This window comes from Moschus berezovskii, chromosome 1 (genome assembly GCF_049115385.1).
Source record: "Moschus berezovskii isolate FMDL1 chromosome 1, NW_MosBer_1.0, whole genome shotgun sequence".
NCBI classification, from domain to species: domain Eukaryota; kingdom Metazoa; phylum Chordata; class Mammalia; order Artiodactyla; family Moschidae; genus Moschus; species Moschus berezovskii.
In genome coordinates this window covers 91,976,333-91,993,181 of record NC_142460.1, presented here as the reverse complement: position 1 = coordinate 91,993,181, position 16,849 = coordinate 91,976,333, and the positions used below count along the sequence as shown (strand labels likewise).

Sequence of the window (16,849 nt, the reverse complement as noted above, 5' to 3'; positions counted from 1 at the left end):
ATGTCTCAGGTTGCTCTTTTGTTTTGTATGGCTTTGTGTGTGGCTGATCTACCCTTAACTACAATGCCTCTTGTTTCCTTGTTTTTCCCTTTGGAATCAGGGTGATTGCTCTGAGACTCTGAAACCCTCAGCCCTTGGAGAAACACAACAGCGAGGATTGCTTCATGAAACCCCAGAGCATGTTCCCTTTTAGAACTAAAGAGATTTGGTATGGGGCTTCAGTTTGGAGGAGAAGACCAGGATAAAAGGGAATCTTTATAAATTGGTGTGGGAAGAATTTTACACATTTGGGATTTTTATTATCTGTCCTGTATTGCCTCAAATACAAAATGTATCCATACTCTAAATGCATTAATTTTCTTCCATAAAATTAAGAACTCAATCCAATATTCCTCCCTGTAGTTTGCTCCTACCAATAAGTAGTGATTGCAGAAATTATTTCAGTGAGAGAAAGATAGTATGTAGAAAAATGTCTTGTGTTTAGAATATTTTAAAACTGTAAGGAATCTTAGAGATGATAAAGATTAACATATATTAAGTATAACTACTTCTTGTTTTGAAGATGATTTTGAAGCCCAGACACTCTCCCAAGTTCACAAGGTGAATGACGGACGTGAGTGAGAACATTCAATAAAACCTAGGTCTCCCTTGTACTTCTCTACAACACAGTTGCCTAGTTCTTAGCACTTGGGAAAGAGGTGGTAGCTGCAGAGTGGAACAGTAGTAGAATCAAACACATTGTGCTAAGAGCATACATGTTATTCTCCTTGACATGCTGAATATTGTTCTTGGATCTTTTTGAGTCCAAACCTTCCTCCACCATTTAAGTTTTTTGTATCCCTTCATAGGTGTGTCTTCACCAGATTCACTCTACTCTTATGGTTGTATTTTTTGTCTTGGGGAAAAAATAAGTACAGGCTATTGTGGGTTTGAGACACTTTAGATCACTGGTTGGTTTCTATGCAAAGAGAAATTATAGGAAGTGCAGAGGGGAAGGTAGCAGAGATTTCTAAATGAACAGAATACCTGTCCCTGATTTTTTTTTCTGACATGCAAATGTGTTACATAGTCTAAGCTGCTATGAGAATGATATAACTTAAATGCTTCCACACAAGCGCAGTTACTTTGAAGGAGAAGGAGGTAAGAAGGGAATATCACGTTTTGTAAATAGGAAAAAAAAAAGTTCTTATGCAGAAGTTCATCAAATATTAAGAAGTTTTCCTATAGGGATGATTAGAAAGAAATCGAATGCCCCTATCAATTCCCAACGCAAGTGAATTAGAGAAAAATGCAGCCAAATAAGCAGAGGTACTTACCCCTCTTCCAAGAGAAGGTGAGGTTTTAAGGTAGCTAGTACCGTGCAAAATGTTTTGAGTGTGCCGGCTGAGAAGTGGTACAGAGACGGGGAACGTTAGCATTTACTTTTATTAGTGTGGTGACGAAATGATTATCAGTGCAGGCTTTGCTTTGCGTCCAGACGGGGCGATTCCGCATGCTGCAGGTGGAGGAGCTGACCAGGGAGAGGGGAGCTGAGACGCAGTTCAGCAATCCACGCTCGCAGGGTCGGCCCTGCCTCTGCGGCTGCATTGCAGTGGGCTGTGAAAGGTTCTTGTGTACCAAAGCTTACGGGGCCTTTCTGTAGCAGAGGGGACTCGAAGGGCACGGAGGAACATGATCTCATTTAAGCCATGTGATTCTGAGGTGTTCACGGTCCGGCATAATTCCGGCAGAAAGGCGAACAGCTGACACGGCGTCTCTCACCAGCAGCCAGAGCAGCGGGTGCAATGTTTTCTCCAGTCCAGCAAGGGGCGCTAGGACCCAGTCCCTGATGGGGGGTGGGGCCACTCTCGCAGGCCGCTCGTCTCTATGGTCCCCACCTCCCCCGCCGTCAGACGCGCGTGGTGGGGCGCGGACTCCGTCAGCACGCGTGCGCGCTCTCGCTGTGCGGAGAGGCTGCGTGCGTGAGTGGGAGGTGGCAGGCCTCAGCCTCTGGCCTTCGTGTCTGACTGTACTAGCTCGACGTCTCCAGCCATGAACCGGTTTAGTACCCGGTTAATGGGAGCCACCGCAACCCCGCCGCCTGCGCCGCCGAAAGCTCGCAGCAATGAAAACCTGGACAAAATTGATATGTCTTTGGGTGAGGAGCCGAGTCGGACCGAGTTGGAGTGGGAGGAGGTGTGGGTGGAACCAAGTACCGTGGTTTGTGGGGGAAGGGGCGGTTGGGTGCAGTTGTCGCTGGAGTTCTCTCGCGGGTGGGCGGAACCAAGCGGGGGCCGGTGGGCACCGGGGGGCGGGGGAGAGCTCGCAGGTGTCTGGGTCAAGTCGGAGGGCCTCGGGGATCCCCTCGGCCGGACTGTGTCTGAGGGGCGGAGGGCGCTTTGGGTCGGGACTTTGCGGGGATCCAGGAGTGCGGACCCTCTTTCCCCTCAGAAGGGCGCCACCACTCGCGGGTGACCCCGGCTCTTTGTGAGGAAAACTCCGCGCGTTTCACCTCAGGCGTGTTCGGTGTGGACGTTATCCAGGGAACTAGGGCACGGATCGGACGGAGCCAACCTATCTAAGGAAAGCTCTTCGAGAGCCGGGCTGGTTCGGTTAAATCCGTGGTTCCAGAGAAGGGCTAGTTGGACGTTTTGCGCGCCTGGGCCTGTGCCTGGCGTCGCACAGAAGCGTCAAGAAGCCCCTCGAGTTGGCCATTTCTGACGGGCGGCAGACGGCAAGGCCACCGCGGGGCGCTTGACAGAAAAGATCCTTAGAAAGGACTTCATGGGATGGTGATGTATTAGGCGGTGCCCAGAAAAGCACTTTCTCCTCATCCAGTCCTTCAAGTTAGCAAATTAGAACAAAACGAAGCGAAACGAAGGATGGTTTATGTGGGTTGATGGGAAGACAAGTAAAGCATAGGACCTAGAAGAATTGGAGTGGTTTGGTGACAACTAGGTAAAAAGCAGGAAGACGGGCGATTCAGTTAAAAATTCAGACCTAACACCACGGAGGCACTAGTCTGTTTGGCTTGGTTGGTTTAAAAGTAATGCTGTTTTTATCGTGATTTAGGTTATCACATTAGATACGGTTAGCTCTGCCTGAGGCCTACAGTTTTTCGGATATTTGAAAAGTTCTGGGGCATACAGAGGGGCTTCCCTGGTACCTCAGCTGGTAAAGAATCCACCTACAATGCAGTAGACCCCGGTTCGATTCCTAGGTCGGGAAGATCCCCTGGAGAAGGGATAGGCTACCCACTTCGGTATCATTGGGCTTCTTGGGTTCGATCCCTGTGTTGGGAAGATTCCCCTGGAGGAGGGCATGGCAACCCACTCCAGTATTCTTGCCTGGAGAATCCTTATGGACAGAGGAGCATGGCGGGATACTGTCCATGGGGTCACAAAGGGTTGGACACGACTGAGCAACTAACTTAATAAGCACAGCACAGGGCATATGGAAGTGTAACTTTTGCAAGAACCGATATTTTTTTTGTTGTGTTACTTTTTTTGCAAGATTTTTAGTCATTAAGTCGAGAACTGTTGCTTTGTTGTTGCCATAAGTCAGAACCCAAGATATGAATTAAGCAGATCATCAGAAAATCGTAGTCTTGCCTTATTGCTAGTCAGTAGTGACCTCTAAAAGACATGAGACATCTTTTGAACTAAGGCCAAGAAAAAGTATTGTAAATATTTATTGAACGCTTACTACCTGCCAGGCACTGGACTAAGCATTTTTATATGTGTTAAATTATCCCAGTGATCAACCTATAAGGTATATAACTGCTTAATAAAGAGCATGGAATCCCAAACTGTCTCAGTTCAAATCCTGTCTCTGCCACTTATTAGCCATTTGATCTTGGGCAAATTGCTTCTTAGTGTCTCATCTGTAAAAAGGTGAGGTCCTACCTCAGAGGGTTACTGTAAGTGTTAAAAGAGTAAATAGGAATGGAGAAACTGCTCAGAACAGTACCTGATACACTGTAAGCACCATATTTACAAACACACACACACTGTATAAGCCATTGTTATTTCTGTTTTACAAAACCTGAGGCATAGAGAAATTAAGTAACTTGCCCAAGTTGTACAGCAAGTTAATGATGGAATCAGTATTTCAGAGCACCATGCTGTAGATGTAGAAAGTGTTAAACATGTGTTTTCATAACCAATACATTTCTTAAGTTTCTGAGTTTTTTGGTATGCATATTGTTTGGTAATTAGAGTGTTCAAGTGAAGAAAACTGAGGGATAATTCTCTTTGAAGGGTAGAGATGAAATGCAGTGGATAGCTGCACTAGCACTCGGTGTCTCTTCTCCCTTAAGAACATACAGCATTCTGTCAGGTGCCTTTTTTTTAAAGTGAATTTCATGGAGATGTGATGAAGGGACAGGTATTTTAAGTAATTATTATTTTTTGTGAATATCCCACTTTATCCCTGATAAAATGAATATCCCATTTTGTTAGGCTTGCATAGGTTTTAGAATTTAACTTTTTGTTTTGTTTCTAACTGTGGCTCTGTCAGGTTTATGTGACTATTCATATCTACCAAGGTTATCAATAGCTGACCTCATTGTGACTCAGTTTCTTAATTTGAAAATGGGGATTAAAATAGTTACTTCATGGAATTATTGTGAGAATTGAATGAATACATGCTTTAAGAACCATCTTATTAGTACTCAGTTAGGAGAAAGCCATTTTCTTCTTTAGATTGGAAGACTCTTCTGTGTCATAGTAACTCCATTTAACTTGAGGATTTAGATAATAAAATGTTTAAATATAAAACAATTTTATATTTGATATGCTTTGCTACTTTTAATTTTTAGTTTATACTCTGTAATGCCCTGTTTTTAAATCAACCTGGTTAGGCAGATTTATACTCTACCTTTTCTTGTTTTATGGTTCCCAGACCAAATTAATTTTGGAGGGGGAATACTCTCATGACTCTGATGTTTCAGACTTGGTGAAGAATAAGTAGCACCTTGTTAAAGGAAAGTAGTGCTTCGAAAGTAGTGGCTTTCGAACTATATTTTCTTTCTGCTTAATGAGAATTTAATATGTTCATGCCTCTGAGATTTGTGAAATCTTTGTATTTTATAAAAACTGTTTTTGAGTGCCTTTAACTTTGATGAATTTTTTTGTAGCTGAAAGATTTATCTCTTCTTGAGATTTGAATTATTTTATATGACTATTTGTTTGAATGTAATTTAAAGTCTTAAATGTGAAAGATGGGTGAGATAGAGTAGTGCTATATAAGGAAAGATCCCTATATATCCTTCTTTGACTTTAGAAAAGACTGTGGTTATATTGATACAGTTCTTAAATTATTTGTATTTAGAGCAGTTTGGAAAAAAATAACTGAGGTTTGTTAGTTTTATTTAGAAGTGTTGACAGTGTTCAGTTTGTTTGGTTTATTTGCTGTAGTTTCAATTCACAGTTGGATTTGGAACTTCAGAGAAATGGTTTGAATATTTTTAAACGCATATTTTTTGTCTGCTAATAATCTCCTTTTAATATATGTAAATAGGATCTGGAGTACATTTAGTTTCCTGATCTTCACATTGTTCTTTTGTGATATTAGAGCAGTGTGTTGTTTGTGAATTACCTTGGGATAGTTTGAAAGTGTTTTTGGAGATAATGAGACTTAGAACAGTGCAAAGGGAATTCCCTAGAGGTTCAGTGGTTAGGACTCCAAGCTTCCACTTGGGGCACAGTTTCCATCCCTGGTCCAGGAATTAGATACCACAATCCCATGTGCCCCTTGGCATGACCAAAAAAAAAAAAAGAGAACTGTGTAGAAAGAAAAATAAGGTAACCCTGAATTGCTTTGCTAAACAAGCAGAGAACCAGTAGTGTTTTCTTTTTGTACTGTACCTTTATTATGGTACTTGTTTACTTATGTGTCTTTTGTGTTCATTATTTACATGTCTGTGCTGCTGCTGCTGCTAAGTCACTTCAGTCGTGTCCGACTCTGTGTGACCCCATAGATGGTTTTAAATTTATTGAGAGTAGACACATTTTACTTTTGTTTGTTTCTATTACGGCACAGCCTGCCACATATAGTCATTGCACCATAGTATATACACAGTAAAGATTTGCTAACTTGAGATGAACTTAGAAATTTAGTTTATGAATGATTTATTATTTGACTGCCAATGGTTTTATTGAAAGGTGGTCATCTTTAAAACTGGAGACTTCCATGTTTATAGAAGATAAATATGGATAATTTTTGTAAACAGGTTTTGCTTATTTATATTTATTAGGAAAATAGATACTATGAGTAATAGAAATTCTCATTAATTACTAGCTCTGTTTTCGTCTGTTGACTTCAGCTTTTCCTATGAAACCTTTCTTCACTGCTCCAAATATATTGGCTGATTTGAGCTTTTATGTTCTTAGCATTATTATCCTTTTAAGGAAGTGCTTCCAAAGTAGAAAAGAAGTTAGGACATAGGAAATCTGTCAACTAGAAAATGAGACTGAGTAATTGAGTCATTAAGTTAAAATGAAGATAATCATCACATTTTGTCTATCACAGATGATATCATCAAATTGAATCGAAAGGAAGGAAAGAAGCAGAATTTCCCAAGATTAAATAGAAGACTTCAGCAAAGTGGTGCCAGGCAATTCAGGATGAGAGTAAGATGGGGTATTCAACAGAATTCTGGTAAGTTTTGCAAGTAAGCTTTAATAAAGTGCCAATTATTTATGGGTTCATAGTATACTATCTTTGATACATACTTAAAACATGGAGGAAATATATCAGTGATTTATGTTTTTCCTTCTCTCAGGGTTTTGTTTAATCTTACAATATGGTAGCATATAAGTTAAATAAGCAAGGTGACGCAAGCCTTGACGCACTCTTTTTCCTATTAGGAACCAGTCTGTTCTATGTACAGTTCTGACTGTTGCTTCCTAACCTGCATACAGGTTTCTCAAGAGGCAGGTCAGGTGGTCTGGTATTCCCATCTCTTTCAGAATTTTCCACAGTTTATTGTGATCCACACAGTCAAAGGCTTTGGCATAGTCAATGAAGCAGAAATAGATGCTCTTCTGGAACTCTCTTGCTTTCTCCATGATCCAGCGGATGTTGGCAATTTGATCTCTGGTGCCTCTGCCTTTTCTAAAACCTGCTTGAACATCTGGGAGTTCACGGTTCACATATTGCTGAAGCCTGGCTTGGAGAATTTTGAGCATGACTTTACTAGCGTGTGAGATGAGTGCAATTGTGCGGTAGTTTGAGCATTCTTTGGCATTGCCTTTCTTTGGGATTGGAATGAAGACTGACCTCTTCCAGTCCTGTGGCCACTGCTGAGTTTTCCAAATTTGCTGGCATATTGAGTGTAGCACTTTCACAGCATCATCTTTCAGCATTTGAAATAGCTCCACTGGAATTCCATCACCTCCACTAGCTTTGTTCGTAGTGATGCTTTCTAAGGCCCACTTGACTTCACATACCAAGATGTCTGGCTCTAGGTCAGTGATCACATTATCGTGACTATCCTGGTCGTGAAGATCTTTTTTGTACAGTTCTTCTGTGTATTCCTGCCACCTCTTCTTAATATCTTCTGCTTCTGTTAGGTCCATACCATTTCTGTCCTTTATCGAGCCCATCTTTGCATGAAATGTTCCCTTGATATCTCTAATTTTCTTGAAGAGGTCTCTTGTTTTTCCTATTCTGTTGTTTTCCTCTATTTCTTTGCATTGATCACTGAGGAAGGCTTTCTTATCTCTCCTTGCTATTCTTTGGAACTCTGCATTCAGATGCTTATATCTTTCCTTTTCTCCTTTGCTTTTCGCTTCTCTTCTTTTCACAGCTATTTGTAAGGCATCCTCAGACAGCCATTTCGCTCTTTTGCATTTCTTTTCCATGGGGATGGTCTTGGTCCCTGTCTCCTGTACAATGTCACGAACCTCCGTCCAGAGTTCATCAGGCACTCTATCAGATCTAGTCCCTTAAATCTATTCCTCACTTACACTGTATAATCATAAGGGATTTGATTTAGGTCATATCTGAATGGTCTAGTGGTTTTCCCTGCTTTAACTTATATGCAGAGTACATCATGAGGAACGCTGGGCTGGAATCAAGATTGCTGGGAGAAATATCAATAATCTCAGATATGCTGATGATACTACTCTTATGGCAGAAAGTGAAGAGGAACTCAAAAGCCTCTTGATGAAAGTGAAAGAGGAGAGTGAAAAGGTTGGCTTGAAGCTCAACATTCAGAAAACAAAGATCATGGCATCTGGTCCCATCACTTCATGGGAAATTATGGAAAAACAGTGGAAACAGTGTCAGACTTTATTTTTGGGGGCTCCAAAATCACTGCAGATGCTGATTGCAGCCATGAAATTAAAAGACGCTTACTCTTTGGAAGGAAAGTTATGACCAACCTTGATAATATATTAAAAAGCAGAGACATTACTTTGCCAACCAAGGTCCGTCTAGTCAAGGCTATGGTTTTTCCCATGGTCATGTATGGATGTGAGAGTTGGACTGTGAAGAAAGCTGATCGCCGAAGAATTGATGCTTTTGAACTGTGGTGTTGGAGAAGACTCTTGAGAGTCCCTTGTACCGCAAGGAGATCCAACCAGTCCATTCTAAAGGAGATCAATCCTGAATGTTCATTGGAAGGACTGATGCTAAAGCTGAAACTGCAATACTTTGGCTACCTCATGCGACGAGTTGACTCACTGGAAAAGACTCTGATGCTGGGAAAGGTTGGGGGTGGGAGGAGAAGGGGACGACCGAGAATGAGATGGCTGGATGGCATCACCGACTCGATGGACATGAGTTTGAGTGAACTCCGGGAGTTGGTGATGGACGGAGGCCTGGCGTGCTGTGATTCATGGGGTCGCGGAGAGTTGGACACGACTGAGCGACTGAACTGAACTGACAATATGATAGCAGTTCTGGTTTCCTTAAATAGGTGATTAACCGTGTATCTTAAAAACATTAAGTCATTTTAAAATAACCTCAGTATATAAAGACTTTGTTATTTTTAGAGACATTGATTTGTAAAGGATCTTACTAAAGTCTCAGTCTCCTTTGTGGTTAGATGTTTGTCTGATGGATGACTGTGTAACTCTAGCTTATATACAGTCAGTGGGAGAACATACCACCTCACAAGATAACTTATTCCATTATTGGAAACACACTGTTTACTAGAAAATTCTCTTAATTTGAATTAAATCATGCCTTCCTGTTAATTCTATAGAGTTATAGGAAATAAATTACCTTTCTTATATGAAAACCTGTTAAATACATGGAGACTGCTATTTTGCATAGAAAATTATTTCTAGGTTACTTATCTTATGCAGGATCTTTAAGATTTGTTAAATTCTCCAAAGTTAACACAGAATTGAATGCTTTAGATGTGGTCTATTTTGGAACCCTACATATACAGTTATTTTTAGTAATCTAGAAGCTATAACATCTTGTTCCAAAATGGACTTAAGGCAGTAAGGGAATACTATTAATTATATGTGACTCATTAACTTTTTTAGTAGTTACATCAGCATTTTAAAATAAACATTTGATCAGATTTTTAAAACTCAAGATCTTTTTTACACATGCGAAAAAATGTTTGATAAACTAATTCCTAAGTTGATTTTTGTCCTATATGTTAAAAAAACATACAAGTAGTCTCCAATAAATTGAACATAATTAATCCTATGTTTAACAGCTGATATGCCAACATATCCTCAACATATACCTATAACTAAAATTAGACTGTACAGAAAAATGTATGCTTCCCTAATAATTTTCTTGGATAGCTGGACTCAAGAGAATAAATCTTGTGACAGGTATTTAGCTATAGAAAATTAATATTTAATTCCAGTGATTTATATTTAGAGGTTTCTTATAAATGTTACTCAACATACCATATTTAAATATGATTTATATTAAAATCATTTTAGAGTTCATAGAAGCCAGAAATAATTTGTTTATGCTAATCATTTGTTAAATACCTGATAAATGCTCTGAGCTGACCAGCTTGTTGGGGTTTGTAAAGATGCATTCTTTTACTTCACGAAACTTCTGGTGACAGAGATAAGGTGAAAAACATTTGAGTTGAGAAATATCATGAGAGAAATTCTGATTATACTATAGGATTTTAGATAGGCTTTTTGTGCTAAGATAATCGGTGGTGATTTAATCAATAAGGTGAGATAGGATCTCGTTCATGAAAGATCAGAAAAGCTTTCCGTTTACAGAGATTGTGATCTCAGTGTTGAGCTAAAGATCTGCAAGTGCCTTAGGATCTTTTAAGATTGAATTTGTGCTTGTATGTTCTCCACTTCCATGTGACAGGGCCTAAAATAGAACAGCTGCTCCTGTCACTGAATGTTCAGAGAGATACGGGATTTTCTTAAGCTCTGATTGGTTTGGATAAGTTCAGATTTCCACATTCTAATGTCAATGAGAATGTTAGCTTGAGGTAACAGAATAAGCAGAGAGCCCTTAGCAAATAATCATTTATTTTTGATGACTGAACACATAAGAGAATAAAGATTTCCAAGTTCTATTCCTGAAATGTAATTTAGTCACTCAATGCATATTTGTACAGACAACCTAAATGTTCTTCAGGGATGTAATACTATACAACAGCGATTATCAAAGTGTTGTCCAGAGATCCTAGGGAATCCCCAGGACTCAAGAGGTGTAAACAGTCAAAGTTATTTCTATAATAATAGTAAGACATTAATTGTGTTTTCAGTCTTATTCTTTCATGAATGTACAGTGGACTTTTCCAAAATCTACACAGCACGTGATCAAACAAATTGGATGCAGAAACAGAAAATTTCCTATTAAGCCACACAGTAAAAAGATTTGCAGAAATGCAGATCAGTGCCTCTCTTCTTATGAAATATTTTTGTTTGGGAAAATAATAGTTGTTTTTCATTAAAAAATGTTTTTTGCCCTATATTTAGTGAACTTTAAAATAGCATCGTTATTAAATGTTTTAGTTTTCATTTGTAGTTTGGCTTGTTGTTATTTTTAGTCCCTAAGTCGTGTCCATGGAGTTTTGCAACTCCATGGACTGTTTCCCACCAAGCTCCTCTGTCCATGGGAGTTCCCAGGCGAGAATACTAGAGCCGTTTGCCGTTTCCTTTTCCAGGGGATCTTCCAGATCCACGGATTGAGCCCTCATCTCCTGCATAGGCAGGTGGGTTCTTTACCACTGAGCCAACAGCATACCACCCTTATAGTATGCTAAATATCAGTAAACATAAACTCATGAAAAGAAAAGCTCTTTGGGGCCCTCAGTAATTTTTTATGAGTATGAAGAGGTCCTGAGACCAAAAAGGTTGAGAATACTGTCTCTTTTACATGTAAAAGAGACAGGGAAAAGTTTGTGTGCTGATTTGAAAAGGAGCCAGTAATAACGATTGCATACACTTTGTGATATGATATTTTCTAGAAAATCCCTCACATCTTCGTGTAAGTGATCTGACTGCAGAAATTAAGCAACTGAATGTGTCTGTGAAAGAAATTCATGAAGGAACTGGGCTGTAGATTCAAAAGAAAAATGAAAATTACTATGTCTAGTTTTAGTTCTCAACATTAGTTGAACTTACGGAGCTTTATAAATTAGACTGATACTTAGACTGATACTCTGGCTGCACTGCATTGCTACTGAACCAGAATCTGCAGAAGTAGGATCTGGGTATTTTTAAAGTTCCATATGTCCCTCTAACACATGACTAGTGTTCAACTGCTGCTCTGGTGAAGCTTAAAATGTGGAAGGATCTTCATAGAGTTAGTAGTTGAAGTAATGAGAATGAAGGTACTCTGGAAAGACAAGAGAACTTTCTAAAGGGGCTAGATGAATGAAAACTGAGAAAAGACTGTTGCACAAAACATGACAATGAAAGGGTGAAAAATAGAACTGTTGCTAAAACTGAGATAGAACTAGTGAAGTTTGTTCAAAGGTAGAAAAGGAAGGAGAAGAAAGGGATGATCTAGGCTTGTTAGAAGGTAAAGGAGAAGCCATTGATAAAGAAACGAGAGATTGTAGGAAGAAAGGGTGATGAGAATGGGAACAGTGACTGTAATAGTCAGAAACCACCTAGGAATAGAATCTCCTTTTATTTGTGTGTTTTTTAAAATTTTATTGAAGTATAGTTGATTCACAATATTGTGTTAATTTCTTCTGTACAGCAGAGTGACTCAGCGATACATATATTATTTTTCATATTCTTTTCTATTATGGTTTATCCCAGGATATTGAATATAATTCCCTGTGCTATATAGTATGTACCTTGTTGTTTATCCATCCTATATGTACTAGTTTGTATCTGCTAATCCCAAATTACCAATCCTTCACTTTCCACCTCTTTTTATTCTTGTTAATGAGATTTTTTTCATGAGTCTTTCTTATCTAAGCCTCAAACTTTGGTATAATAATGGATTCCTGCTCTCTTTAAACTTTCTTTTTGTTCTACTAATTCACTCATTCTTTTGGAATATATTCAGATGTCTTTGTTCCTCTCCTAGTCCCTTATCATGTTATGTTTTAGTGTTGCAATAACATCCAGAATGGTTTCACTGTCTTCTTTCTTCCATTCAGTATAAGATACTACTTCAAGACTGATATAATCTAATCATGAATTCCATGACCCCCTCAATTCCTGCTCATTTATCCCCACTTAGAGCCCTCTCATTTGTGCCTACCACATCCATTCACTTCTTATCCTTTTCTCTAGACTCTCAGTACACTGTGCTTACCTATGTCTTTGTATTGTGCTGGTCACTGTTTGCCTTATTCCTTATTCACATCGTTGTGTTTTGTAGCTAGCTCAGAGCCTGCCTTTTCTGTCATAGCTGTTTTTTTCTCTTTGGAAATGTACCAGATTATATTCTGCCTTTTATTATTCTTTAATGTTTGGAAAAGTGTTCAATTTTTCGAGCCACCAAAACTTGCACTTAGATCATGGCTCTGCCATTTTCTAACTATGACCTCTGCTGCTGCTGCTAAGTCACTTCAGTCGTGTCCGACTCTGTGTGACCCCATAGATGGAAGCCCACCAGGCTCCCCTGTCCCTGGGATTCTCCAAGCAAGAACACTGGAGTGGGTTGCCATTTCCTTCTCCAATGTGTGAAAGTGAAAAGTGAAAGTGAAGTCGCTCAGTCGTGTCCGACCCTTAGCGACCCCACGGACTGCAGCCCACCAGGCTGCTCCATCCATGGGATTTTCTAGGCAAGAGTACTGGAGTGGCTTGCCATTGCCTTCTCCAACTATGACCTCTAGGTAGTCACTATTCTTTGCCTCATTTTACTTGCGAAATTGAGATGTTAGCATCAGCTTCATCGAGTTCTCATTTAAAGTACTCAGAACAGTGCCTAGCACAGTAGTAGATACTTCATTATTTAATACAAATAAAAATAGCAAGTTGTTACAGATTTAATTTGAACTGGAGGCTTCCCCAACATGCTTGATCTTCATTTGGTTGCAATTCTAGAAGGAAATCACACATAGAGTAGCAACAATTTGACCCTAATATTTTAAAAAGTTGTATCTCTATTGCTTTTTTGCTGATTATAAAAGTAATAAGATCGTTACTTTTAGTCCTAAGGCAGAGCACCCAAAAAAGGAACAAATCTACGTGAATTCCCTACTATACGGAGTTGCCATACAGATAGAATTCACTGGGAATTAATCTGTAGGGATGAGGGGGTTTAACTGGAGGATGAGCAGGGTCAGAATTAGAGTGATACCTAGGACTAGATCTAGATAGATAGCTAGGTCCTAAAATTTAAGGTGTCATTCATTCTCACATTTTGTGCCTTAGGCGCCTCTCTTGCCTTACCATAGTCTTAACTTGAGGGGAAGGGATAATGAGTGCCACTAACTGTCCTATGCCACAGAACCAAACCTTGAGTTGCACACTAGAACTTAAAAGCTTCTAGAGTCCCTGCAGCACCCTCTGCTGACAGAGCTTAATATTAAGCCAACTGGTAAGAGACATGTTCCAGTAACAGAAGTGGGACAGTAAAGGCAATGAATTCATAAATGGTTCAACCATCATAACAGGTTTTTCTAACTGCCTTGTTGAATTCTGGTCTCAAAATTGGTACACCACAAAAAAGCATTATGGAATTAGATATTTGAGAATGACATATACGTGATTATGACTTAAATTAGTCCTGAGAAATCCTGCAGTAAACTATTTTAAGTTTATTTAGTTTGACTGTGAAGCAAGTTGTTAGACCTGTTAACCACATTGAAGGTGTATAGTATTACGCAGGATTCCATTCTAAAGACATCCCCCCCAAATTAGAATTAAGAATAGCCAATATCACAGTTGTTACTTAGCATAGTCCTCTGGAATTTCTGGCCATTGCATTAAGAAGTAAAATAATTTGAGGTGTAATTATTGGAAGAAGATAGTATTATTTGTGAGTAATATGATTGTCACTCAGAAATCCCAAGAAAATAATTTGAAAAACGATTAGAACTAATAAGTGAATTCAGTGCGATAGCTGATTAGAAGCTATTCATTGAAACCTCAGTAGCTTTCTATAATCCCAGGAATGACAATATGAAAATTATTAATAGAAAGGGATCTTTTTTGAGATTAATAACATATATGAAATACCTGTAATAAATTTAATGAGAGCTATGCAGGACCTATGGGGGGAAAAGCTTGAAACTTTACTGTGCCAATTTAGTGACCGAAGAAGACTTGAATGAGTGGAAAGACAGCTTGTTCCTGGATGTTGTAAAGATATCAATCCTTGAAAAATTAATTATAATAAATTTAAAGTAATTCTTCTATCGAAGCATCAAAGGAAATTAGAACTTGATCCTGAAAGACTGATTTATGAACATGGCAGTTTAGGAATGAAAGATAGTTAAAAAAAAAACACACATGGAAAGTGTTCATTATTGCTAGTAAACTTCCAAATGCGATGATTTTTTTTAATTCAAACATAAAGTGATAAAGATTAAAAAGAATCATAGTCAAAGTAGTCAATGATGTGGAAAAATGGGCACCCTTATGTTCCTGGAAATATACATAAATATAGTCATTCTGGAGGAGATTTTTTACCAAAAGAATCAAAATCCTTAAGAATTTCCTTTACTCTTTGATACAGCATTTTGACCTCTGGAAATGTGTATATTGAAGAAATGGTCATGGATGTGTATAAAAATGTGTTACCTATAGTGTTATTGTAATGTTATTTATGGTAGAGTAATGCTAGAAGTAACTGAAATGGTTTAGTGTGAATATTAAAGACATTAGAATTAAGGATGGCCAATATCACAGTTGTTACCTAGTGTACTTCCCAATAGTCACAGTACAGTGTTAACATAGACTACAAAGTAGTATTTTGAGTGTGAAATATGCTTGCTGGAAGATTGACTTGGTCTGCTTTCTGGGCCCACGGTACTACAAAATTGTAAATTACCTCATGTGATACAGTCTTCTGAGTTGCTTAAAAACAATTGAATCTAAAAGTGTTAACCTGAAATATATGTGTGTAAGTAAAATACTAGAAAAATGTAAAATGTTAGTAGTTGTTACCTCTAAGTGATGGCCTAATAATGGTGGTGACTTTTATATTCTTATTTATACTTTATATATTTTCAAGATTTCTGCAGTTGAACATGTTTACTTTTTCATAATTAGAAAATGAATGTTTAAATAGATAAGATATATAATGGAAGAGTGAAGTCGGTAATGTCATGTGCCGCAGAGATTAAAATATTCATTGGAGTTTACTTCGGACTTTAGCAAAAGCAGTTGGAATACAGTAAGACCGAAAACAAAGAACCCAGATTACGGCATAGTAAATAAATAGGAGATAGTGCTTCCACTCTAAGTCAGTGCGACCAAAGTGTGAGGCACCTGTTAATAATGTTTTTTATTTAACCCAGTACATCTGTGATATCTTTATAATGTATGATTAGTATGAAATTATTAATGAAATATTATATATTCTTTTGTTACATCTAAATTCAGATTAGTCATATTTCAAGTACTCAATAAGCATATGTGTTTAGCAGCTGCACAGGGAAAGTTGAGACTGTTCTCTTTGTTGGGAGTAATTCTGAAGAGAAGATAGCTAGGAGGAAATGTGAGAATCCTCTAGACCTTTGCAGTCCATTACCAGCAGCAGAACCCTTTTCAGTGCAGCTTATAAAATATAGTAATAATAAAAGAAGTATTATATAATGATAAATGAAAAACTCTCCTGTCCTCCACCCTACTTAAGAAATACAATATCCTGTGACCTGTGTGCCACTCAATTGATTCTTAGATTGTTTTTTCCTGTTCTCCTATAGGTTTTGGTAAGAATGGTCTGAGCCGCAGAGGAAGAGTGATGCCTGGGAAGAGACGTCCTTATGGAGTTATCACTGGCCTTGCAGCTAGGAAAGCAACTGGAATTCGAAAAGGAATTAGTCCTATGAATCGACCACCTCTAAGTGACAAGGTAGGATGATAGTTAACCCTGAATCAGAAACTCTGGGACAAATGAATCTATATTCAATACAGAAATAAGACTCACAGATGTAGGAAACAAACTTTTGGTTACCAAAGGGAATAGGGGGAGGAGGGATGAATTAGGAGTATGGGATTAACAGATACAAGCTACTATACGTAAAATGGATAAGCAACAAGGATTTACTGTATATCACAGGAAACTATATTCAATATCTTAGAATAACCTATAATAATAATCTGAAAAAAATATTTATACAACTGATTTACTTTGCTGTACACCTGAAACTAATGCAATATGTAAATCAACTATATTTCAACTAAGGAAAAAAAGAAACTTTTATTTGGACTAATATTTTTGTGAATGAGCTTGAGAGAACATTTTATTTGAATATTTTGGTTTTTTAATGTAGTACTTTGGGGCT

The 16,849-nt window shown here is 38.4% G+C and overlaps 2 protein-coding genes across 2 annotated transcripts in view; one reads left to right on the top strand and one right to left on the bottom strand.

The window, feature by feature from the left end:
* RUBCN (rubicon autophagy regulator) overlaps nt 1–1,759 on the bottom strand; it is a 60,714-nt gene extending 58,955 nt beyond the window's left edge. Inside the window, exon 1 of the mRNA XM_088837780.1 lies at nt 1,317–1,759. The gene's annotated coding sequence lies outside the window, so the exon portion shown is untranslated. The remainder of the gene's footprint in view (nt 1–1,316) is intronic.
* Nucleotides 1,760–1,913: 154 nt separating this feature from the next.
* FYTTD1 (forty-two-three domain containing 1) overlaps nt 1,914–16,849 on the top strand; it is a 33,724-nt gene continuing 18,788 nt past the window's right edge. The window contains exons 1-3 of the mRNA XM_055399835.2: nt 1,914–2,137; nt 6,511–6,639; nt 16,268–16,416. Of these exons, the coding sequence (XP_055255810.1) occupies nt 2,032–2,137; nt 6,511–6,639; nt 16,268–16,416 (384 nt within the window). The 5' untranslated portion in view covers nt 1,914–2,031. The remainder of the gene's footprint in view (nt 2,138–6,510; nt 6,640–16,267; nt 16,417–16,849) is intronic.